The sequence below is a fragment of the Cydia strobilella genome, chromosome 19 (genome assembly GCF_947568885.1).
Source record: "Cydia strobilella chromosome 19, ilCydStro3.1, whole genome shotgun sequence".
In the NCBI taxonomy this organism is placed as follows: Eukaryota; Metazoa; Arthropoda; class Insecta; order Lepidoptera; family Tortricidae; genus Cydia; species Cydia strobilella.
Window position 1 is genome coordinate 12,615,158 of NC_086059.1, and position 25,301 is coordinate 12,640,458.

At 37.2% G+C, this 25,301-nt stretch overlaps 1 protein-coding gene and 1 long non-coding RNA gene across 2 annotated transcripts; both read left to right on the forward strand.

The window, feature by feature from the left end:
• Window positions 1-229: 229 nt before the first annotated feature.
• LOC134749972 (uncharacterized) lies at window positions 230-956 on the forward strand. Its single transcript, XR_010128531.1, has 2 exons — window positions 230-365; window positions 736-956. It is a non-coding gene; the product is annotated as an uncharacterized LOC134749972 (long non-coding RNA).
• A 10,283-nt stretch (window positions 957-11,239) lies between these two features.
• LOC134750371 (uncharacterized) lies at window positions 11,240-16,886 on the forward strand. The gene is made up of 4 exons (XM_063685532.1): window positions 11,240-11,272; window positions 11,545-11,817; window positions 14,241-14,394; window positions 16,222-16,886. The coding sequence occupies exons 1-4, from the start codon at window positions 11,240-11,242 to the stop codon at window positions 16,884-16,886; spliced, it is 1,125 nt and encodes a 374-aa protein (XP_063541602.1).
• Window positions 16,887-25,301: the final 8,415 nt, after the last annotated feature.

A 25,301-nucleotide genomic window follows, 5' to 3' on the forward strand; every position in this document is an offset into this window, starting at 1 on the left:
TTTTTTGGCTTCTAGGATTTTTAGACCTGGCGTATAGGGTGTCAAAATAAACCGATTTTAGTGTAGAATCGATTGGTAACATCACTGTTCAAATTAAAAAAAAAAAAAAAATTTCTTTCCCACATGGCTTGGCATGGTCGTCCACGTTGGCATAACTTTAAGGGTTTAATTATAGGTAACTAGAGATATGAATTAATTTATTATATTTCCGTGTTCGTTAATTGGATGTGCAAAGCGCCGTGCTATTTCTGCAAAGCCAAAGGGCGAGAGGACGAAAATAACAATGTCTCTAGCCACTAGATAAGCTTTATCGTATGCCTTATGTAATGTTTAAAACACGTGGTGTACTACCATATAGGCTACAGGTCTGTTACCCTGCTTCACTCGATGCCTAAACCGTTATATGCGCAGCAAAATGAACTAGAAAACTATGACGAAATAGTAAAAGTTTAGAGAAATGCTAAGTACATTTTCCACTGGTGACACTAATTAATCACTTTTCTAATAGTCTAAATGGGTTTTGGATAGAGGAAGACCGTTTTAAACGTACCTTTTTAGCTGTAATCCAACGTGGTGGCTCCAAGCAGATCGCGACACCACACAAGACACGACAATGGAACTTCGCACTTAGAAAACACACAAAATAACGCAAACGAACGCTTTAAACAACACTTACAACGATTTCCAAGTTAACACATGCCGTTTTACGTATACTGACACGTTTTTAGTTTTGAGAAAGTCCATTGAACTGTTTAGTATGAAATTTACGTCGAGCGAAATTATACGGAGTGGCAACGCCGTAGAGACGATCGTGTTGCGCGGCGCGACCGCCAGGCGGCGCGACCGTCGGGGGGAGGGGCCGAGCGAGACGAAAGCGAGTGGGACAGAAGACATACAAGACGCCACGTCGTAAGATTATTTTTTTAGTTATGGGATAAAATAAAATTGTATGAAACTGCGATTGTTTAGCCAAACGAAGACATTAGCGGACGGTGGACGCCGCGGCTGGTGACCTTTCAGATCGCGTCACCGCGGGTGGCGATAGCGAGGTCGACGCGCGACGTTGCGAGCTCGCCCAGGCATTCGGTACCACGTTCCACGGATTACGAAAGTGCTGGGACGGGCGAAATCCCTCGTGGGCCTTTTGATACCTGACTCTGGTATAGATATAGAGATCCTAGCTATCTAGACATATATGCGCATTGCCCTAACCCACATAGTTGCTGGCAGGATCGTGAACTATGCTAAAATCGTGTGGCGTACGAATCCGGCCTTCCCAACGGTGTCGTTTTCATTCTACGCGTGGAATTTTTATGAAAAATTGCACTTTGAGGCAGAATTACGTTGGAAATTGCCGATAAAAATGCCTGGCAGAGCATAATTCCATTAGCTACACCTACATACCTACTATTTTGTATCGTTGAAGGTGTTTGACATGACAATTAAAAATACTTCATAAGGAAACTCGATGCAACAATTCGGTCAATTCAAAGTTTGAATTTCAAACTAAAATGCACCTATTATTTTAGCCAATTTACCTAAAGGTATACACAGTAATACTTGCAATGCCAGGTGGTCTGTGCCCTCGGACCCCAGTTGTAGGAAACCTGTTTTGCAGTCACCTCAGTTGCACCCAGCCAGCGTAGGTAGATAATGTAGTATTCCGTGCGTTGGCAGTTTGTGTGGCAGTTTGGCACGAAATTTAGAAATTGCCTTGGTCTCGATCACAATCTGCCGCATTTCACATTTCAAATTATAATGTCTTAAGACTTGGCAAGCTACGGAAATCCTACCCTACCCTACTGTATACCCTAGGGTCAGGTGGGGTAAATAGGAAGACACGGGTAAAAATAAGAGTAAGTTTTTAACACTCAAAAACTTATTACATTTCATTCTTATTCCATTTAAAAAGAAGTCTACACAAGGCTTCTTTATAAATGGAATAGGTTGTATATTTACCCGATACAAGATCCGACATGCGGGTTCTGCCAGGAGTCAGAGGAGACTGCAATGCACATTCTCTGTTCCTGTGGACCATGTCAAAAAGAAGTACCTACTTAGGGCGGCACGTACTGCAACCCTATGAGGTACAGAACATTACGGCCAAAAGAATCTGGAATTTTCTGGATTCAACGGGCAATAGTAATGAGCTTTAAAGGGCCGTCACAATAGATCGCTGTTTGGTCGACGTGAAACTCAAAGGCCCACAGCGCCCCAATAATAATAATAATATTTACCCCACCTGAACCTGACCTTACAAGACGTAACGTAGATTGAGAGTATTTGAGAGGTGCTTACCTATGTTATCTATGTTCTTGCGTTTTGTTTTTAAATAGTTGTACATTGGTACTTTGGCTAATGGCTGGCACCTACAGATAAAAAAAAACTAAAGTTAACTAACGCTTCCTAAACGAATAAGCAAAAACTCAAGGACCATAGATTAAATTGTTAGTATGAGTATAGCGGGGCAAATTGCGGGGATCTTTCTCTTTTACTCCAATGTAAGCGTAATTAGAGTGACAGAGAAAAATGCCCGCAATTTGCGAACTTCGATTTTCGCGGTTATAGCCCAGTCGCTATCAGATATATCTGAGTGGCTTCTCAAATATCTCAAGTATCTCAACATAAGCCTCTTTTATCAAGGCATTAAAGTGCATGCTCAGATATTTATGAGCACCCTGGCAGCTCCGATGGGCATTTTTATCTTACTTGTACTTGAAAGCGTCACATTCCTGACAATATGTATGGGCATAGAGTAACTTATACTAGAGCGGTACTGTCATAGTAAATTTTGTAACGGGTAAATTCACTGCCATCTGTCGACACACTTTAAAACTAAAAATGAAGATTTATAAAAATACGATAGAATGTATTTTAATATAGATAAATGATTTTTTTTATTTGCATTAATTATTTTTATGATTTTGCACCATGTTTTTTCACTGATATGCGTTAAAATTGTTAAATAACAAACGAAACCGTCAACGCCATCTATACGACTGTAGGCCAAAGCTAGTAGCGCCCTCTGATCGAGAGTCAAATTTTCTTTATTTTCGAGGCACGTTTTTTCCTTAGACTGTATCTATCTATTACGGAGTTATATGTATCTTTGGTATGGGATTTGACCACAGACCTAAAATTTATGCTCTAGTTCTGTGGATTTGACATTGACCGTCAGTTTTGTGACGATTGCTAACCGGCCGTTAATGGTACAGTTAAGTGAAAATGCCCCGATATACCTAAGTATCTGTAAAAATATCGCAAATAATAAGAGACGCTACGTCATTAAAAGGGACGAAACCCTTCAAAGTACCTACGTTCTGCAGAGGGTTGCAAAAGGGGACTAAATTGCAGGAAATGCCTATTACTACGTAAAAATTGTCCAGTACGCGACGGACGGGAAAATGTAGGGAGGTAACTATGACGAGTATTATGGTATGCGGAGGGCAGGCCCCGCTGACCCTACCTGGATACAGTACCTACTTTCAAAGATTTATTTCAGAACATTTTGTTATTTATGTAGTTTCGTTCTTTAACATTAGCATCGATCCAAATAAATTCAGGCAATAAAAAGAATATCCCAAATTATGTAATTGTAATTTCCGGAATGTCACGTTTTACTTACTTCTAAAACTTATGAACTTTTTATATGTGTGACGCACCGGAAAATCAGTTTTACTTTAGAAATAGAAAATATTTATTTGGCGTTAAACATTGTACCCCAAATTAATTGTAATTTCCGGAATGTCACGATTCAGTAGGTATGAAAGTATGAACTTATATGTGTGACGCACCGGAAGAAATAGAAAATATTTATTTGGCGTAAAACATTGTACGAGTACAGTGAGGTTTGAACTTGCATGGAAAAATTATTAATGGAATTCAGTCATAATTTCTCCATGTAATTTCGAACCTCACTGTACCTACATGCATAGGACAAGCCTACAAACAAGAAACAACAAATTAATTAAATTAATTACAGATAGGTAGGTATTAGGTATACCAAATAGAAAGCCGCTCAGCATAAGTCGTGTCCTAGACACTACACTGGTTTTCAGTGCACCCAGGAGTAAAAAGTGTCCTACGGTTTTTTTTTGCTTTGTAGATAGATAAACATTCTAATTAGGAAAACGCTTGCGACGAACAAAAATTTCGTAAACCACCCAAATGTCAAAAGTGTGACTGTGAGTGTGTGAGAAGTTGATGGTTTTGGGATTCTGACGAAACCTAACCTCTGTGGAAGTATTAATGGATTTGAATTGACAAATCCATAAATAGGTACTTACTTCCACCTCTGTAACCAAAAACTTACAAACTCATGACCAGACCATGGGGATCATGTTAGCGATTTTAAAAATAAGTACTTAGTTTCAGATTGGAAAAAGTTTTTTCTCAAAATCAGAATATATATGATTCTTCTTTATAAAATAGGTTATAAATAATTGTAATATTTTTGTATAAGAAAAAGTGCTCCTGTGCGTCACGCACTCACGCAAAATTATTTAAATCCTCAAAACGTGACGAAACCGGGAAATACAATATGGTACTTATTTACTGGCCGAGATAATTAGATAAATGATTTTAACTATAATTTGAGCAAGAAAACCCATTTTTTTTTTAAATCAAGATTTTTTTTGTACAAAAAGTTTCGAAATCGATCATGTCAAGCTGTTTAGGAACAAACATAACTTAATGACGTGCCACGTCGAAATGACATAAATGTCAATTTCACTATGGAGTGATCGACGCGTACGGACGGAGCTTGTACGGAGGCCGGGTCGGGTCCGGAATACGGTGTGCACGCTTTGGGGCTTTGGAGGAGTCTCGTTTATGTTTTATTTTATTTTATTTAATGTGGATCTTGGTTATCTAAATAAAGAACTTTTATTATTATTATTATAAAAAGTGGCTACATAAAGGAATGCAATTATTTTTATTATACCTCCGCATGCCGTTGTTCCGTAGCCAAATGGCAAAAAACTGAACCCTTATGGATTCGTCATGTCTGTCTGTCCGTCCGTCCGTCCGTATGTCACAGCCACTTTTTTCCGAAACTATAAGAACTATACTGTTGAAACTTGGTAAATAGATGTATTCTGTGAACCGCATTAAGATTTTCACACAAAAATAAAAATAAAAACATAAATTTTTGGGGTTCCCCATACTTAGAACAGAAACACAAAAAAATTTTTTTCATCAAACCCATACGTGTGGGATACCTATATAGGTAGATAGGTCTTCAAAAATGATATTGAGGTTTCTAATATATATTTTTTCCTAAACTGAATAGTTTGCGCGAGAGACACTTTCAAAGTGGTATAATGTGTGTGTCCCCCCCCCTGTAACTTCTAAAATAAGATAATGATAAAACTAAAAAAATATATATGTTAGGTACATTACCATGCAAACTTTTTCTTTCAATGATGAATAGGCAGGTGTTTGACCACGATCCCACCTGATGGTAAGTGATGATGCATCAGTCTACGGTGGAGCACGCTTACCTAACCTACTCTTCCACCGAAAATTGGTTTGAACGAGATCTAGTACTTAAGTAGTTTTTTTTAATACGTCATAAATCGTAAACCGCAATTTACCTTTCATTCAATCAACTCGAATATAAAAATAAAAAATATAAAAAGTACGGAACCCTCGCCCTCGGTGCGCGAGTCCAACTCGCACTTGGCCGGTTTTGGTAAGCATTGAAGACATTTAATACTTAGAAGTAAGGCGCAAAGTTCTTAAACAATTTTGCAAATGGAGATTAGATAACCGACATAAAACGACTGTATGTATTTTTGTGCTCTTAACTTTTGACTGTTCTAAATCAACAATCGATCTAGGTATCTTAACCCTTTTCTAGAACGCACCAATCTACAAGGTAAATAATAAATAATCCAAATACATACATATTCCAATTAATCCAGCTTTGATGGTTTTGAAGACAAAGTCACATCACATTTACCGAAAGTAGGTAGTGTTAGCATTTTATATTCTGTACTATTTTTATATTATATAGTATTATTCCAAGCTTAACAACGTAACGGCTTAATAAAACAATATGGCTAATACTGTACCAACCATGAAGTTATACCCTAAACAGGAGCGAACTGTCACTTTTTTTGCCATACTAAATTGAACCTTATCACCGAGCTAGAAAGGTGTTCGTACCAGACTAGAGAAAACGGTCCACATGAGATAGCAAAAGTGGGTCGCGGTGTCCCACTCGCACATGTTGCCAATGTTAAAAAAATACCATTTTGGTAGTATTTATATCAATACCTACTAAAATTAAATACCTTCTTATATTATTTGAGTGCTATATTCAGAGTGCGGTTCTGATATCTTTTACGTAATTTGTAAATAGTTATAATGTCAATATTATTAACTGATTTAACCAAGCATGTGCACAACAAAAAATACATTAATTTTAATATGGTAGACATTGTAGTAACTTTGAATATTAATTGGTATCCCCAACTTGATAAAGAAATTTTCAAAATACATGAATGGCGGCGCTCAAGATTTATTTGCGAAATAAAGTATAAAATGGGTAAAAGATGTTGTGTGAAAGGTTGCAGAAGTGAAAGTTTTGTTGATTGTGGTATATCTTTTCACAGGTAAGCCTCAACTATTAAAGTTTACGATAAAAATACAAGAAAACATTGTCAAACTCATTAGGGCGACTATGATGTCGGCACGATGTGAATCGGCCTTACAGAGTTCTTATTACCTACATACTTACTTAATGTAAAAATAAGTTTACCTAAATAAGTATATCTTTATTTCGGCATGTTTAATTATTTGGTTGATAGATAGATAGATAAATGATTTATTTGTGCACGTAATGAGAGCTATATAATTGCCAAAATTTAAATCCAAAATCCTTAAATATTACAAACACATTTATACATAATATTCTATATAGGTTGAACACACATTTCCGTCAGTACACAAAGGCGGCAAATTAAAAAAAAATGGTGCAATTAACTACGATGACGCTTAAAGAATAGCTGAAGTGTGCAAAAGAGAAGCCATTACGTATATGAACATACCATGAGTGCGAAAGAGGCAGACTACAAATGAAAAAAACGTGACCATTTTTAGGGTTCCGTACCCAAAGGGTAAAAACGGGACCCTATCACTAAGACTCCGCTGTCCGTCTGTCAGTCTGTCTGTCATCAGTAACAGCTTTTATAACGACTAAATTAAGTAAGGTTTTGTGAAGCGTTTTACAGAGGAGAAAAAAACTATATCCATTCTCTCTGACTTCCTATGCATGAATGAAAAAAGATCTTGGCCAAACTATACATTCCAACTTATCCTAATATCCCACATACATATGACTTATGGTCACCCTAATTGGAAAGAGATGCAACCGCCCACTTTGACTTCTCATGTGGACACACTTTTTGGCCCGTGTACTCCATCCGGTTTATTAAAATCTAAATCCGTGGTACCAACATAAGGTGATTGTAATATTAGTTCTAATGACAGTTATTGAAAGCCCGCCAAAAAGCATACTTTGAGCGTGTAGGGCTGATATATGTTATCTGTGATAACTTAGCTTTGCCTGTCAACTTGTCAAGAATTACGGCTTAAATGAGAAAACCAGATTTGTAAAACTAGTATTAATTAAAAACCTGTCAAGAAGAACATCATCTTTATATTTGTAGGCAGCATACGAATCCCCAGAACGAGGCTCACAAGGTGGGCTATCAGTAGGTAGGTACCATACATATATATTCCAATTAATCCAGCTTTGATGATTTTGAAGACAGTCACATTTCCCGAAAGTACCTAACAAACAAACTATTATAATACCTAATACTCATCGAGACGATTCAAATAAACATGCAATTAGGTTGCGTTGTTTCATTACAGAGTTCCTATGGCCACCTCCTGTATCCATCAGATCTCAGTGGTGCCAGAATATTACATTGTCATCCAACTTAGATGTGAAGTTTAATTGAAAGGAAGTGGGTCTAATGTACCTTTCAAGATTTGAGCCAAAAATCATACATACATTGCAATACATACAAATAAAAGCACATAAAAAGTATTCCCAAATATCCTCCCTAAAAAGCATGGAATCCCTACCTGACAGGGTAGGGCAGTAATTATGTGTCGCGTCCACGAAGGTCGCCCCCCCTCACCCCGAGGGTGCTCCCCCACCACCCTCCCTTCGCGGGGCTGTAGCTCTACGTATTGTGCGAGTTTTCAGAATGGATAATGTATTTACGCATGTAGAAGTAGGTAAATTTCGAGGCGGGTTCCACACGATTTACAGGCAAATAGATAAAACTCATAAAACTTGAGGCCCTACCGCGAACGTTGAAAATCTAAATTTCGTTTACTCTGCTCTGCCTCTATCTATATCGCTCTTGAGTCACGCATATTTATTTTGAGTGATGACGAAATTCTGGTTTTTATTATACTTTATACAATAGCGATAGCGGTAGACCATCTAGATTTATTTGTAAAACGATTTTTGAAGTAAAACTTCTTTAGGCGCGACTAGAGGGAAACTCAGTTTTTTACTTATTCTGTGCAATTCTGTGGCTCAGTAGTGACACACGCACAATAGGACACACGTCAAAATGCCAACATAGCGATAAACGTCATCGTCAAAGAAGTTTTACTTCAATCGCGCGTAAAGAACACGCACACACTTTTTAGGGTTCCGTACCCAAAGGGTAAAAACGGGACCCTATTACTAAGACTCCGCTGTCCGTCTAGCTGTCCGTCTGTCTGTCTGTCACCAGGCTGTATCTTATGAACCGTGATAGCTGGACGGTTGAAATTTTCACAGATGATGTATTTCTGTTGCCGCTATAACAACAAATACTTTTTAAATGATTTTTTTTGCTGTTTATTTCCGTAATGGTACGGAACCCTGCGTGCGCGAGTCCGACTCGCACTTGGCCGGTTTTTATTGATGTTATAACTTATGTATGGGATAGTGTCTAGGGTTCAGACATTCGAATATAATGGAATTACTACTAAAAATAATATAATAAATAATCTCACACAAGCCCAGTACAGTCAGCGTCAATAGTAGCGGGAACAACGCACTAAATGTATCTTCCATCCAAGAATACTCTTCAATTAGCCTCATGCATGAAGTTTATATTTGAGCGAAATATGTTTTATTCGGATGTTTGTTACCGTTATATCATGTTACAAATGCATACCCGTTTTTAAATTACCATTTAATTACTTAAAATTATAAATAAAAAGTACAAAAATTTGCCCGCGAAAAGCTAGTGAGCGAAACGCTCGAAACGCCACGTGACGTCACGCGTTTGACAGATTAGTGTCATTAGTAGCAAACGTCAGTTGGGCCGCCCAACGTGTGACGTCATCACGCTCTGTCGAATTCGCTCCAAAAATTATGAGCGTTTCAACCGCTCAAAAATTTTCAACATTTTAAATATTTTTTAATAAAATAATGTTAAGGTTTACAAAAGTATTTTTATCATTTCCGGTGTTCCAACGATATAAATTATGAATCCAAAAATAAAAATAAATTCATGCATGGAGCTAATTGAGATATATATATCTCAACAGTTTGCGTTTAAAAGTGAATGCTACAGTTTAATTCTACATAGGCAAATGTGTCTTGGTTACATGAAATAAATGTATTGAATTGAATTGAAAGGCATATCTTTGTTTTTTATGCTATTAAAGAATGGTAGATGCTTTTGACGCGTAGTCTGGTCACTGGTCCTTTTTTTTTATCCTGACTTGGGCTCTATTGCACTAGGGCAATTACAGCGGTAGGACTGTGTGGGGGGATGGTAGCCTGGGAAAATTCCAGAACCCTTCCGCATCACACGAGACGGTACGGTCACTGGTCCGTTACTTTAGATGCTGAGGTGACTGTACATAGTTATTAGACACTAGTTAAGCCTGATGGCTTTAATAGAAACTCCGCTACGACTGGAAGTAATCCAAAGAAAATCGTTGACAGCTGGAACTTTTTCAATATTTCTGCCGAAAAAAGTTGTTTGTGATTTTTTCTTGGCGCTAGTCTAGGTTTTCTGAACACAATTAATGCCCAAGTTTATCTATATAGGTAGTTTATGTTTATATACCAAGTCAAATGGTTTTGGCATCAAACTATTTTTTAAACTATGTATACTTACCAATACCATCTAATACTATTATTTGGCAGAATTTAAATTATTTTTTTAAGACCAACAAAGGATCAATTTCGTTGTTAGTAGGTACACACACGAAAAAATTGTATTTCGAGTGTTTGTTTTTAATTCTAAATAATCTGACCTGCGTTTTGTATCACATGTTTTTAAGTTATTAGTTGGCACCGGAAAACACGATATTATCAACTCTCTCTCGCTACAACGTAAATCCGTAAGGAGTTCGTTTAGGAGGTGCAAGCGCGCACTGCTTGCCCTTAGAGCTGGTCAAAGACGCCTAGTCTTACTAAGATGGCATATAGTCGAGAAATTCAGACGGGCACCACCGTGGCGGGGTGGCCTAGGGGTTCATGGCGTTAACCGCGATAGCTAAAGACGCCGGTTAGAATCCGGCCTTCACCACTGGAGGGCTTCGTCACTTTTTCTTTAATATATGACATGTATTGCAGTTTTTACGATATTATCAAGTTTTATCTTAGTCTTACTTAAATTAACATGCATCATTGTTATGTTTACAATAAGAATCGTTCACACTTTCGATTTAGGCAATAAAAAAAATCGTATTTCCGGTATGTCACGCAAAAAACAAGTAAGTACCTACTTTATTATAATTTATACAGTTGTTCCAAACGTGACGATCCGGAAAGGACAATTTGGGGCATAAGTATTTTTATTTCGAGTAAAAAAAGTATGTCCTAATTGTTAGCGCCTCGTTGGTGCTACCTTCATGCGTTGCTGGCCGCTGATCGCCGTCTTTATTTTGAATTGAGATTACTGACATTGAGGATACATGCCAATTTTTTGATTCGGTGTGATAAAATATATTATAAATAAATGTTATTAATGTTATTATATTAAATGATTGTATGTTCTCAAACATATTTTGGTGACCCCGACGTGATATATTCGCAATATTTGTATGAAGATTGCGCTGAGCTGAAATGAAAATTATCCTTCGGAGAATCTCCCAATTTATCCAATAACGATTACCAGATGTTGTGAGTTTAAGCCGGTGAGAGCACGGATGGCTATTGCTGGCACCCATCAACAATCAATCGCTATTAAATTATCGTAAGTAATTAATGGGTAATTCTACGAAGCGCGAGATTATTACTGTAAGTACCTCTATGTACCTAAATTTGCTTTAATGCGTATGCAAGTATAATTTACCAGTTTAAAATAAGCTCGCACCCTCAAAATGGAGGAACTCAAACGACAAAGAGGAACAGTTCGGAGGGTTTTAACCCTATTCAAAAAATTCCTCACGCCGTTGTTAGAAACAAAGAATCTAACTCAAGTTCTTGTTAATGAATGCACTCTTAGGTTGTCTAAAATACAGGAGGCATTTAATCTTTTCGATGAAATTCAAACTAATATTGAATTACAGGATGATTCTCAGAGTGAGCTGGATGCTCGCGAGGCCACAGAAAATGAGTTTTATTGTTTAATGGCTCAGGCCCAAGAGGTAATTGCCGCCTTTAAGGAAAAAGACCATCAAGGGGACGAGTTCTTCAGCCAGAGCAGCCGTCAGCGAGGAGGAGCTAAGAATGTGAAGCTCCCGCAGCTAAGACTTCCTCCCTTTGATGGAAAGACAGATAAGTGGCTTGAATTTAGAGACCTTTACCTGTCTTTAATACATGACAACGAGAACATTGATGACGTTTGTAAATTTCACTATCTCAAGTCATGCCTTCAAGGCGATGCAAGCTTAGTTATTAATTCTGTGTCCGTCTCAGCTGAGAACTATCCTGTCGCTTGGTCGCTTTTACGCGAGCGATATGATAATAAACGTTTGTTAATCAACCAGTATTTAAAGGGTTTGTTTAGTATAGAGCCTTTGTCGAGGGAAAGTGATGAGGGTTTACGCAAATTAATTGACAGTTTGTCAAAAAATTTACAAGCACTCAAGTCTCTTGGTGAGGAGACCGATAAGTGGGATACCTTGGTTATCTATATGGCCTCGTCGAAACTTGACTTTAGTACCGCGCGAAAATGGGAAGAGTTTCGTAGTGACATAACTTCTCCCTCATTACAGGAGTTTTATAAATTCCTTCGTAACAGAGCTGACGTTTTAGAAACGGTATCTAGTTCGAGGAACGACAAACGTCAATTTCAGACGGATTTAAATAAAAACGATAAACGTCAAAATGTTACTCGAACTAAATGCTTTGTTTCGTCGGACCTGTCACCGAGATCTTCAACTATCGGGGTGGTAAATGAGTGTCATTATTGTAAGCAGGATCATAGGCTGAGCGATTGTCCCAAATTTAATTCCTTATCGGTTGATGAGCGCATTCTACAGGTGAGTCAGTGGAAGTTGTGCAAAAACTGTTTACGCCCCGGCCACACTGCTTATCAGTGCCGCACCAGTACTGCGTGTAGGGTTTGCAAAAAAAGGCACAACACCATATTGCATAAAGAAGTGATTAACCAGCCGCAAGATGAAGAGGAAGCAGCTGCCGGACCTAGTAATAATATTTCACGTCCTCAAATGTCAGCAGCTCCTTCGCCTTCAAGCGTAAGTCAAGAAGCTAAGCCCCAAGCATGACTAGCACTGTCGCGCGCCGATCCGTGGGTCAAGTCGTGCTCTATGTATAAAGACGCTAGCGGCGGCGCAAGCTATGATGAGACTTCTGATTCGGCTATCGCAACGAACTCGACTAACACGACTGTCACGTTAACAGCGGCAGACCGTCGTCATATTATATTGGCTACAGCTCTAGTTGAGGTGACTATTCACGGAAACAAGTTTGTTTTGCGTGCATTGTTAGACAATGGTAGTCAGTCCTCATTTATAACTGAAAAGGCTAAACAAAAGATAAGTTGCAGTACAATTATTGTAAATCGCTCCATTTCGTGTCTTAATAAAATACCTTTGTTTATAAATGAATATTGTGATCTTAATTTACATTCACTCATACGTCATTTATAGCTGAAGTGAGGTGCTATATCATACCAGAGATTACGGAGGAGCTTCCTGCAGTCAAGATAGGAATAAAAGTCGGTATTCCTAACAATATTACCCTAGCTGATCCTAAGTTTCAGTCACCGGCAGAAGTCGATCTCTTGCTTGGTTCCGACATATACTGGGACTTGATTGGGCAAAGAAAAATTAAGCTAGGTATAAGACAACCATATTTAGTAGAAACCGAGCTAGGTTGGATAGTGGCTGGCCCTACGGGGGGGAGGCCCAGGGACTCTACGAGTTCTCATACTATCCGCTGTAACTTTTCACAAGAAATTAAAAACCAGTTGTCAAAATTTTGGGAACTGGAAGAGTTACCTAGTTCAAAACCTGTAGTATCTTCAGATGATGCTTATTGTGAAAAGCTTTTTAGCGACACTACCCACCGTAATGGTGACGGAAGATATATTGTGAGTATCCCATTTCGAGAATCGCCAGATGCCCTTGGTGATTCATACAAAATGGCCGAAGGGATGCTCTATAGCATTGAAAGAAAAATGTCTAGGAATCCTAAACTTAAAAAAGGTTATTCTGATTTTATTAAGGAATATGAAGACCTTGGGCATTTGACTGAAGTTTCGAAAGCTGAAGAAGGTAGTCAGTTTCTTCCCCATCATGCTATTTTAAGGGAACAGAGTGAAACTACCAAACTACGGGTCGTGTTTAATGCGTCAGCAAAAACTACGTCAGGCAAGTCCTTAACCCTTAAATGCATGATTTTTTGTATAACTTTTTAATAAATTGAAATAGATGTGTCATGCTGTATAAAAGTAATAAATGTGATTTTGGATAGCTGCATATTGAGCCACGGACCATCAAATATACGATGCATATATACATCATTATGCATTTAAGGGTTAAATGACGTACAGTATGTAGGACCCGTAGTGCAAGACGACTTGTTGTCTATTTTGTTAAGATTTAGGCAACATAAATACGTAGTTACAGCAGATGTAGAGAAAATGTACAGACAGATTCTAGTAGAGCCCAGCCAACGTAAATACCAGCAGATTCTTTGGAAAGACCCAGATACTAAAAAGATGCGTATATTACAATTAAATACGATTACATACGGTACTGCTTCAGCGCCTTTTTTAAGCACGCGATGTTTGCTGCAGTTAGCGAAGGAATGCGACAGTCAAACTATCGCCCAAATAATAAAGCATGATTTCTACATGGACGACCTTTTGACTGGTGCGCAGACTGAAGCGGAGCTCGGCAACATATGCGAATCAGTTACCAATATATTAAACGGAGCTTGCTTACCTCTTCGTAAGTTCCATACGAACGCTCCTACTATTGTCAAAACCAGCCTAAGTACCATGATACCTAAAGATTTAGATTTAGCTGGCCAGTCGAGTGTTCTGGGCTTAAAATGGCAACCAGCACCCGATTGTTTACAATTTTCAGTGGACATTGAATACCAACCGCCAGTAACAAAACGTACTATTTTGTCAAACTCGGCAAAAATATTTGATCCTCTCGGCTTATTAAGTGCGGTTACAATTACACCTAAAATCATTCTTCAGAGGTTGTGGTTATCAAAACTGGACTGGGACGATCCAGTTCCAGCTGATTTATGTAAAAAATGGACAGATTTTGTAGGCAAGCTCAAAGAGTTGACAAAAATTAATATACTGAGATACGTATTGTGTAGTCAACCCGTAAACATTACTCTACACTCATTCTCAGATGCATCTCAGGATGCGTATGCTGCATGCATTTATTTAACCTCCTCAGATGTTGAGGGTGCTACACTTACACGTCTACTGTGCGCAAAAACAAAGGTTGCTCCTTTGCGGCCGACGTCTATTCCACGTTTGGAACTTTTAGGCGCGTTACTGTCTGTTCGATTGACTGTTAAGGTCCAGAAATCGCTACGCTGTAATATTGAGCAAGTTTTCCACTGGACTGACTCCGCTGTCGTTCTAAGTTGGCTTCAAGCGGAACCTCGGAGTTTAAAAACGTTCGTAGCAAATCGGGTTGGTGAGATTCAAGAATTGTCTCAACATAGTTCATGGAGACACGTGCCAGGAGAGATGAACCCTGCTGATTTGGCATCAAGGGGGGTTGACCCTCAAACATTATGTACCGCCGATATTTGGTGGCAGGGTCCCTCTTTTCTTAATGACCATATGTCAAACTGGCCACAACTGAATCAGCTCATCAGCGATACTAGTTGCATACCCGAATTGAAAACATTTACTCTTATCGATAATACAGTAGATAAAAACTACGGTGTCGTAGACTTTGAAAGACATTCGAAGCTGACGACTTTGCAAAGAGTCTTTGCATATGTGCAAAGATTTATCTACAATTTAAGAAATCCTGCGTTTAAACGTTGTTGTTATTTAACTACAGAAGAATTAAATTCATCTTTAAAATATCTGACGAAGCAATCTCAACTAGAGTCTTTCGGTGATGATCTTTGCACACTGCAAAAAGGTAAACCTTTACCTTTAAAGTCTCGAATACTTAAGCTTACACCATTTATAGATGAGGACGGACTACTACGTGTCGGTGGTCGTATTCAGAATTCTTCAGTCAGTTACACGCAAAAGCACCCCGCATTATTAGATGCTAAACACACATTTACAAAGCTGCTTTTTCAGCGTGAGCGTAATAAAACTTTGCATGGACCTGTTACACTAATACTAAATAATCTACGCAATCAATTTTGGCCTATACGCGGGAGAGGTTTAGCTAAGAGTACGATGAATAAATGTAAAAAGTGTTGGATTATGAAAGCAAAAACTGTAAATCCTATAATGGGGAACTTACCTGAAACCAGAGTCACGCCAAGTCTGCCCTTTAAGGTTTGTGGAGTTGACTTTGCGGGACCCTTCTTGATCACAGATCGTAAAGGACGAGGCTGTAAGATAACCAAGGCTTACTTAGCTCTTTTCGTTTGTTTTTCGACAAGAGCTTTACATTTAGAACTCGTAAGTAGTCTTTCTACTGACGCCTTTATTCAATGTCTCCGACGGTTTATATCTCGTCGTGGTTATCCACGCGAGATTTATTGCGATAACGGTTCAAATTTTGTGGGTGCGAGTAACGAACTTGCTTCCTTTCTGAAGTCTAGCAATAATTCTGTAGCTTCGTGGGGGGCTAATGAGGGTATAAAATTCGTGTTCTCGCCGGCTTATTCTCCACATTTCGGAGGGATATGGGAAGCCGGAGTGAAGTCAGCCAAATTCCATATGGCGCGGGTCCTAGGCAATACCCACATGACGTTTGAAGAATTGTCAACGCTTTTCAATCAAATTGAAGCCATTTTGAATTCGCGGCCGCTGACCTATTTATCGACCGATCCCAACGACCTGGAGCCATTGACGCCCGGTCATTTTCTGATCGGTCAATCATTGATGTCGTTACCTTCTCCGAACCTGTTGGACATCAACCCAAATCGGCTAAGCAGATACGAGCACATCGAGCAAATGCGGCAGCAATTTTGGAATCGCTGGCACAAGGAGTTTCTGGCCGAATTACAGGAACGGATTAAGTGGAAGGTCGACACACAACAACTTCAAGTTAACGACGTGGTTGTTGTTAAAGAGACAAACGTCCCTCCAATGAAATGGAGAATGGGCCGAATAGTTAAGTTGTTTCCCGGACAAGACAACGTATCCAGAGTGGCGGATGTTGGCACGGCACGTGGCATAATACGAAGAGCAGTTCATCGTCTATGTCCACTACCCAAACCGGAAGAAGCTTTCTTCGTCCTCGAGGCTCTACCTCCTCGAGGGGGGGGAGCATGTTAGCGCCTCGTTGGTGCTACCTTCATGCGTTGCTGGCCGCTGATCGCCGTCTTTATTTTGAATTGAGATTACTGACATTGAGGATACATGCCAATTTTTTGATTCGGTGTGATAAAATATATTATAAATAAATGTTATTAATGTTATTATATTAAATGATTGTATGTTCTCAAACACTAATTCTAATCTTAATTCGAAACGATATCGCAAACTTTATGGTTATAGGCTTATAGGTATGTAATTTTTCATAGTTCATATGAGAGTTACACAGGGTGCTAAAACCAACGCCAACACAAAGGGCTTATAGAATAGCTGATGGGCTACAAGATTAAGTTAATTTACCCTTAATGAAAATCTTATTTTTTTTAGATATTTGAAACAAATATACACTGAAACAAACTTACTGCGGTCGGATAAGTATAAGTTTCAGAATTAGGCTCATAACTATAGGTATCTATATATATACATATTTGTAAAGGTCTGTAAAACACCTAAAGGAACTTTTGTACTTACATTACGATCCTACCGTACCTACAGCATATTAATCAATAGTTGTTTTATGGCTTTCCCGTAAAAAAACTCCCAAAGTAATAAACAAAAACTTTTACCCCGACTGGAAAGCTTTATGCATATTTCAAAAGCTTTAAAAAGCTTCCCAGCGTAGGTTTTTTGCAACACATTTAAAAATTGGCTCCATAACGATTGCTGCTAAATTACTTTTAGGTTTTTACTTTGGAAAATACATTTATTTACATACAAGATATATACAGTGGTACTACGTAAACGAAATTAATAACTAGCTTAAATCTAAAATAGGCCCTTGAGGCATTGTACCAAGGATGCTGGCGGCATTTCCCCGCTGTATCGCAATGCTGATACGTTGTGCGAGAAAGCCGCCAGCTCTTCGGTCACCAGTTACGTCAACCAGACGCTTCGCGATTTCTGCAAACAACTTATGCGCGCTGGGACCCCATGGACCTAGAGTTTCAACTCCAAATGGAACGAAATGATACTCTCTACCGAGGCTCTTATTTTTTTTACGTTTTACTTTTACTTTTAGATTTATTATGTAGAAGGATTTCCAGCTAAAAGTTTAGGATATGAATTAGTGACGTGTCAAAGCGTCAATTAGCTATTAATCGTTTATCTTTAGAAAATCACGAAAATTTGATTCTCGATCAGATGGCGCCACTGGTTTTGGCCTACTCTCGTATAGAGGGCGTTGACTGTTTCGTTTGTTATTTATAATTTTAACGCATATCAGTGAAAGAACATGGGTCAAAATCATATAAAAATAATTAATGCAAATAAAAAAATCAACTATCCATATTTAAATACATTTTATCGTATTTTTATAAATATTTATTTTTAGTTTTAAAGTGTGTCGACAGATGGCAGTGAATTTACTGGGGTTACAAAATTTACTATGACAGTACCGCTCTAGTATAAGTTACTCTATGTCTTAAATTTGTCAATTGACTTATGTATTTTATTAGAAAGGTTGAGGCTTGTGAAGTTATTTTAGCGCCGGAAAGACGACCAAAAGTAAAGCAATATCGTAACGTAAGTTTTATATTTTTTATTTCTTCAAAACTTGTGCGCTTGTGTGGTTATCAATCAATTCATGTTGTCGCGCGAGTGACTAAAACAAATGAGTCTAAACCGTAAAATGATTAATTGTTAGTATGTCTCACAACAGTTTAAATTCGATTCATGTTTGATGTTGTACAAGAATGAAGGTTGTATTGTATATATACGAGTCCGATTCGCACTTGGCTGAATTTTATTAATTTCTACATGCCAGTAACGTGAACTTTCTTTTGGTATCTAAATCAAGCAGATTAATTATTGTTCAGAAATAATTTACTAAAATGAAAGAATAAAAAAAAAGTGTATGGTTAATACCTACGTAAGAACTATTTCGCTCTTTTTTTTTATAGTTCGGTCATCCTTGAAAAAAATTGAATATGTACTAATCTCCGAACACCTACAGAAAAACTGTATTCCAATATGCATTTAAAAATTGATCGAGTGGTCTCTTATAATAATTTAAATTCAAATAAGACGCCTACATGCGGTCAAGATACTTGTGGTTCTCTTGGAAAGGCGTGCACGGAGTGGCAACGTCGCCTGTATAAATAGCTATACCATAGTTATTTGCCATGCTGCTTTCATTTTTATTTATTTATCTTTTACGAAGTCTATGCTCACGCAAATTTAGATAACCCTGTTTTGATACAAAAAAAGGTGTTATTATTGCTACCTGGCCTACCTGCATACAATTTAGTACCTGGCATGTCATAGACCATAGTACTCAGTAGTTACATTACATATTAGCCAGCAAAAGGTTTTCCCGAGGGGCTACAACATGGGGTTCTTCAAAAAAGGAGTGTACAGGTTTTTAAAGGGTCGGCAACGCGCGTGTAATATCTCCGGTATTGCAGGCGTCCATAGGCTATGGTAACTGCTTACCATCAGGCGGGCCGTATGCTTGATTGCCACCGACGTGGTATATAAAAAAAGAAGAGCATTGAATTGAATAGGGTGCATATTTTGGACGCTGGCTAAGGGTTAAAATTAAATAAAAAAATTAAACAATGCCCTTAATGTGTAGTTATTCTAAATTTTGTTTGTGTAATAAAACAAAAATTAATTATTGCTTGATAAACCACGACAAATTCGGTCCATTTTTTTTAACCAAACAGACACAAACAGACAGACAGACGCTAGACGTAGGTACAATTAATAAATACAGAATAATATACGAGTAATGTTACGGTCATTTAGCATGTCACAATCATTAATTTTACGACTACGACGGAAACGAACTATTCCAACGGGAGTGAAACTCGTAAATTAACTAAATTAGCCGATATTAATAGAGGAACATTAATTAAATAATTAGGGTTTCGACCTATTTTGCTTACCTATATATCGTAGTTTGCGTTTGATTTAGCATAAAAATACAAATACACAACATAAAAATGTTTTCCTTATAGAGTTGCCTATAATCAAAAACCAAAAACTTTATTTTGCACTTAATATCATAAAATATAACAAATAAGTGAACTCGTCAAGATAATTAATTATTAGTATAGGTACTCATGTAAGTGAATTGTAATATTCTTATGAGTAATAAAATTCATGAAATAAAACTATGAAAACGGATTATATCGCGTATATTGAATTTATAATTCATCCCGACGTTTCGAACTCTTTACAGCGTTCGTGGTCAACGGGTGACAAAATAAAAAAAAAAAAAAAAATTCTTTAAACCTATATTTAGGTAAGTCACCGTCAGATATATCGGAGCGGCCGAGATGCTCACAAATATCTGAACACGCCTCTATTGTCAAGGCGTTAGAGTGCGTGTTCAGATATTTCTAAGCACCTCGGCCGCTCCGATATATCTGATGGCGACTGTACAGTGAGCTGCGAAATTGCATGGAGAAATTATAAATGAATTTATTGATATATTCGCCATGCACTTTTACGGCTGATGGTACCTGCATGGTATTCGATATCTTTTACAACAACATTTTCAGTAACAAATTGGTTTGTACAAGTGATGATTTGAAAAATAATATTAAACTCCGCGATAAAAAGCTATCAAAACCTAATATGCATCCGTCTTCCAGCTATAAGTATATGTGATTATGTGCAATTAATACTGTTTCCATTATAAAAACCTGTCATACAAACATGCATAATGCGTAGCAAGGCGTCTTTGTAGGAAGTTCTCACCGAGTCTCTTTACTGCACTAACTGCACTTTCGAATTCAATTTATTATCTTAAGGCGGTTCCCTGAGCCGGAAGGCGAAAAATCTCCTTATATGATCATGTTTTTCTAAGAGGCGTTGATATACGTGGACGTGGAAAAAATATATGTAGTTCTTGACTATATTATTCTTAACAACATAGCTTCCGATACAGGAATTATGACACTTCGCTCGATACAATTAATTCCCAAAATAAACCTCTAACTCGGACTTGTAATCCTACTTTACTCGGTTATTTATTATGTGATACTAATAAACAAAAAAAGAAGAAAAAACAATCTTAACTTAAATAGTAATTTCATAGCTTTCGAATTTCTATATTGTAAGGTAACGTTTTTAAAATAAATAAAAATCGACAAAATTCGATCAAAATTGACACTTGGCGCGTATGATCTTTCCCGTTCTTTCTTGCGAAATGTGACAGTGACAGCGGCAAACCGATGGAACGGCCTTAATGTAGAATGTTCGAAACAGAGGATGAAAATAATTAATTTTGCTAACTGCCTATTTGATATTAATTAACCTATACTTATGTATTTATATAACAATTACAAGGAATATATTTATGCAGATAGGTATAAGCATATTAGTAACGAATAATAAGGTAATGTTTTACTAGTGTATTTTTGTATACACGGTGTTACTTGAGCCACTGTAAACCTGAGACACCCCAACAGCTTTTTTTTTATTTTAAACTCGTCTTGAGTAATTATTCTTTATTCCGATAAATATTTAAAAAAATATTCGTTGTTTAGTTTTCTTAAGAATTCTATTCGACTGGTAATTCTACACAAGATACTTCGTCGTTTTAGTGACATCAAAAAATTGCTAGTTTGAGTAGTTACCATCGTAAACACTGTTAACTGACCATTTGCATACCTTACTGCAACGAGATAAGGTTTACCAATGGCCAGTTAAGGGTGTTGCTCATTGACAAATAACGTGTCAAATGCTAGTTATTGATATTGTTGTATTACAAACTTGAATACTGAGCATGTAAAAATAATAATAAAAAAAAAAAAAAATTGCCCCCATTGAAATATAGCGCAATCGATTCTCCTATCGATTCTGAACAAACTGTTTTTAGGTTATGGGTCATGAAACACCGTGTATACATATATATGTAACATGTTTGTATCTAGAGTCCGTCAAAGCTAGATGCACGGTGTTCGATAGCACAGAGTGGAATGGAAGCGTTATTTTAAACTTTAAACGTCATCATTTCATAGAAGTTGAGTTGAGCAGTTTCATAGTGTGACCGATATGATAACACTTCCACACTCTGTGCTATCAAACACGATGCAGAGTTAGCTTAAACCGACTTTATTTCTTTGTAGAAGTCAGTAGGTACGAACAAAGATAGATATAACTCCGTAATAGATGGATACAGTCTAAGGAAAAAACGTGCCTCGAAAATCACGAAAATTTGATTCTCGATCAGAGGGCGCCACTAGTTTTGGCCTACACTCGTATATAGGGCGTTGACGGTTTCGTTTGTTATTTATAATTTTAACGCATATCAGTGAAAGAACATGGATCAAAATTATAAAAATAATTAATGCAAATAAAAAAAAAACATTTATCCACATTTAAATACATTTTATCGTATTTTTATAAATATTTATTTTTAGTTTTAAAGTGTGTCGACAGATGGCAGTGAATTTACTGGGGTTACAAAATTTACTATGACAGTACCGCTCTAGTGTAAGTTACTCTATGGTACGAAATAGGTATAGGATTTTGTATGTACGAATCGTGACAAACCGGAATATAATTTTTATACCCTACAAATTTTTTGCAGGGTACATTAGGTTTTAACTCACTTGAGGTGAGGCGAAATTACAGACTATGTACTTTAGCCAGTAGAATTTTACGTGGGGATTCTGACTGCCCCGAACTAGTAGCTCAGTTGCTGCGTCTATATGTTCCCTCACCGACTAGAGTTCTGTTTCGACCGCGTTGTCGCCATTTGTTAGCGCTGCCACCAGTACGAACTGTGTCCCGCCGTAAATCACCGCTTGTTCAAGCCTTGCACCTGCTAAACTCACTCCTCGAATCAGCACCAAACTGTGATGTGTTTGCGAGTGGATGGTTGGACGTGTGTTATGAATGCTTGAGGTTCTGCGAGACGAGGAATGAACGGCCTTCTTCTGTTATATGTTAGTTTAGATTTGTGTACTATGTGTATGAAATGTCTATTGGTTTCACAGTGCTTTGGATCACTGTTATGCTGTGAAATGTAATGAATAAAAAATAATAATAAAAAAATAAATAAATAATTTTGGGATATTTAATTTAATTAATGATTTGAATGATTCTCCTATTGTGTCGTGTTTAATAAAAGCTCTTTTTACCCCCTTTATTATACCTATCACAATAAATCCATTCTGTTCAACATAATTATTTTATAGCTGTATATACCTACCTATGTATTTGAAACTGGTGTGAACAGAATGGAATTGTTGGGTGAAAAGAATCGAAAATTAAATATTCCCATATTTTATTCCGATTCGTCACGATTCACGAAAGTAAAATTACAAAAATGTTTATAGGGAAATTAGGAAATCCTGATTTCTGTCTAAACAATATTTTTTACACAAAAACAGGGTAAAATGGGTTATGAAATTGTGAAAAATAAAAAATACAAGTAGGTAGGTACATACAACAACAAATACAATACAATTATTAGGGGTTTTCTGTGGTTCCAAATGAATTTTCTAGAGCATTAATTAGGTAAACTATTAATACTACTTACTTAAGTATGTGGTATATATATGTATAGGTACTTACTTATGTATCTTTGTGATAGCCTTTTTTTTAATTTTACCTGCGTGCCTTAATTGTGTCTTCACAATTCAAATTCTATTCACGTAAGTAGGTACCTATCCCAAAGAGTAGTATAATACCTATCCTCAAAATACATTAAAAATTAAAAACTATAAACCTACCGCTCACACGTACCTGAAGTCGTGTGCTTACACATTCTATATCCCATTACAAATTGCAACTAAGTTGTAACGCAAAAAGAGTAGTAACATTAGTAACAAACCTATTTTTATAGTTATAACCTAGCTGGGCAAAGAAACTACACGAATCTCTTTGTACAATAGGTTATATGTACACGAAAAGACCACGGCGCGTACTCCCTTCTTTCGTAGCCAGCTCAGGCCGGGCCGCTTTCGCCGATCGATACGCGGCGTTGCCGCTCCGTGCGTGTTTATTTTTATTATTTGTTGCCAATCAATTGTGATGAGGGAATAATGACACCTGCCGCGCTGTTAACATTTGTTTTTACATGTCAGTTGGGACCATAGGGTTGTGCTTTTAGGTTTTTAAATCATGACATCCGGGAAAAAGTTATAAGATAAATTTCCATGCCTTAACCACCTGTCTACAGCTCTTACTATTTTCGTAATTACAGAATTATAATGATACAAAGGTATAATAACAAATTATAATTTCTTATCTTATTTTGATACCCTAAATAGTGACACTAGCCGTACAACAGACACATAACACAGAACACACACAACAACCAGCTTTGCGATTACTGGAAAAATGTCGTTCTTAACGCCATCTAGTATCTTTTTACTTGAACGTCCTACCAATCTTTATTCTTTTATCCCCGCATTTTATTTTTTAAGGCATTTGGCACGTTTGGGCATAGAGAAATATAAGTAAGAGTGTAGTAGTAAAGTGCTCTATATCAGTTTTCTTACCAAAACGAGTTATTTTCGTAGTCGACATCTAGCGTCGAGTAGCGAATTTATCAGTACTGCTAGTTGACAATAGATGTCGCGACAAACGAAAAGTCTAACGCTCAACAATTTTCAGCTAATATATTTTACCCGGATTAACTGGAACTCTATTTTCAACTCCTTCTGGTTGTAATACTAGTTGTAAATTGTTCTAGCATTAACATTTTTGTCAGTCGCGACTTCGCGGGTGTCGGTGCTGTACTGATAAATCCACTTCTTGACGCTAGATGCCGACTACGAAATAACTCGCGTTTTGGTATGAAAATATAGGTATGGAGCACAGAGTAACTTATAGTAGAGCGGTACTGTCATTTTGTAACCCCAGTAAATTCACTGCCATCTGTCGACACACTTTAAAACTAAAAATAAATATTTATAAAAATACGATAAAATGTATTTAAATATGGATAAATGATTTTTTTATTTGCATTAATTATTTTTATATGATTTTGACCCATGTTCTTTCACTGGTATGCGTTAAAATTATAAATAACAAACGAAACAGTCAACGCCCTCTATACGAGTGTAGGCCAAAACTAGTGGCGCCATCTGATCGAGAATCAAATTTTCGTGATTCTCGAGGCACGTTTTTTCCTTAGACTGTATCCATCTATTACGGAGTTATACCTATCTTTGGTATGGAGTTAGCACTATTTCCTTACCTACTTATTTTATTTATTTTATTTTATTTTGAAATTTAATTCAGGCAACATATATATACTTCTATTTATTTCTCTAAGGTTTGGGCCGGCGCGCCTCATAATACGCACTTTTGGTATAATTTCAATTTACAAATGTTCGAAAAGTATAATACGAGCAAATACGAGTAAGGGGTCATCTAATAATTAGGTACGTCACACGTTTAGGGGGAGGGAGAGGG

Excerpts from the sequence above, each read along its gene's own strand:
- LOC134750371 (XM_063685532.1), top strand. The coding sequence starts at position 11,240 with ATGGGTAATTCTACGAAGCGCGAGATTATTACT. Across the intron at positions 11,273-11,544 it reads CGAAGCGCGAGATTATTACT|GATGATTCTCAGAGTGAGCT; the intron begins GTAAGTACCTCT and ends ATTGAATTACAG. Across the intron at positions 11,818-14,240 it reads ACAACGAGAACATTGATGAC|TTAGCGAAGGAATGCGACAG; the intron begins GTTTGTAAATTT and ends TGTTTGCTGCAG.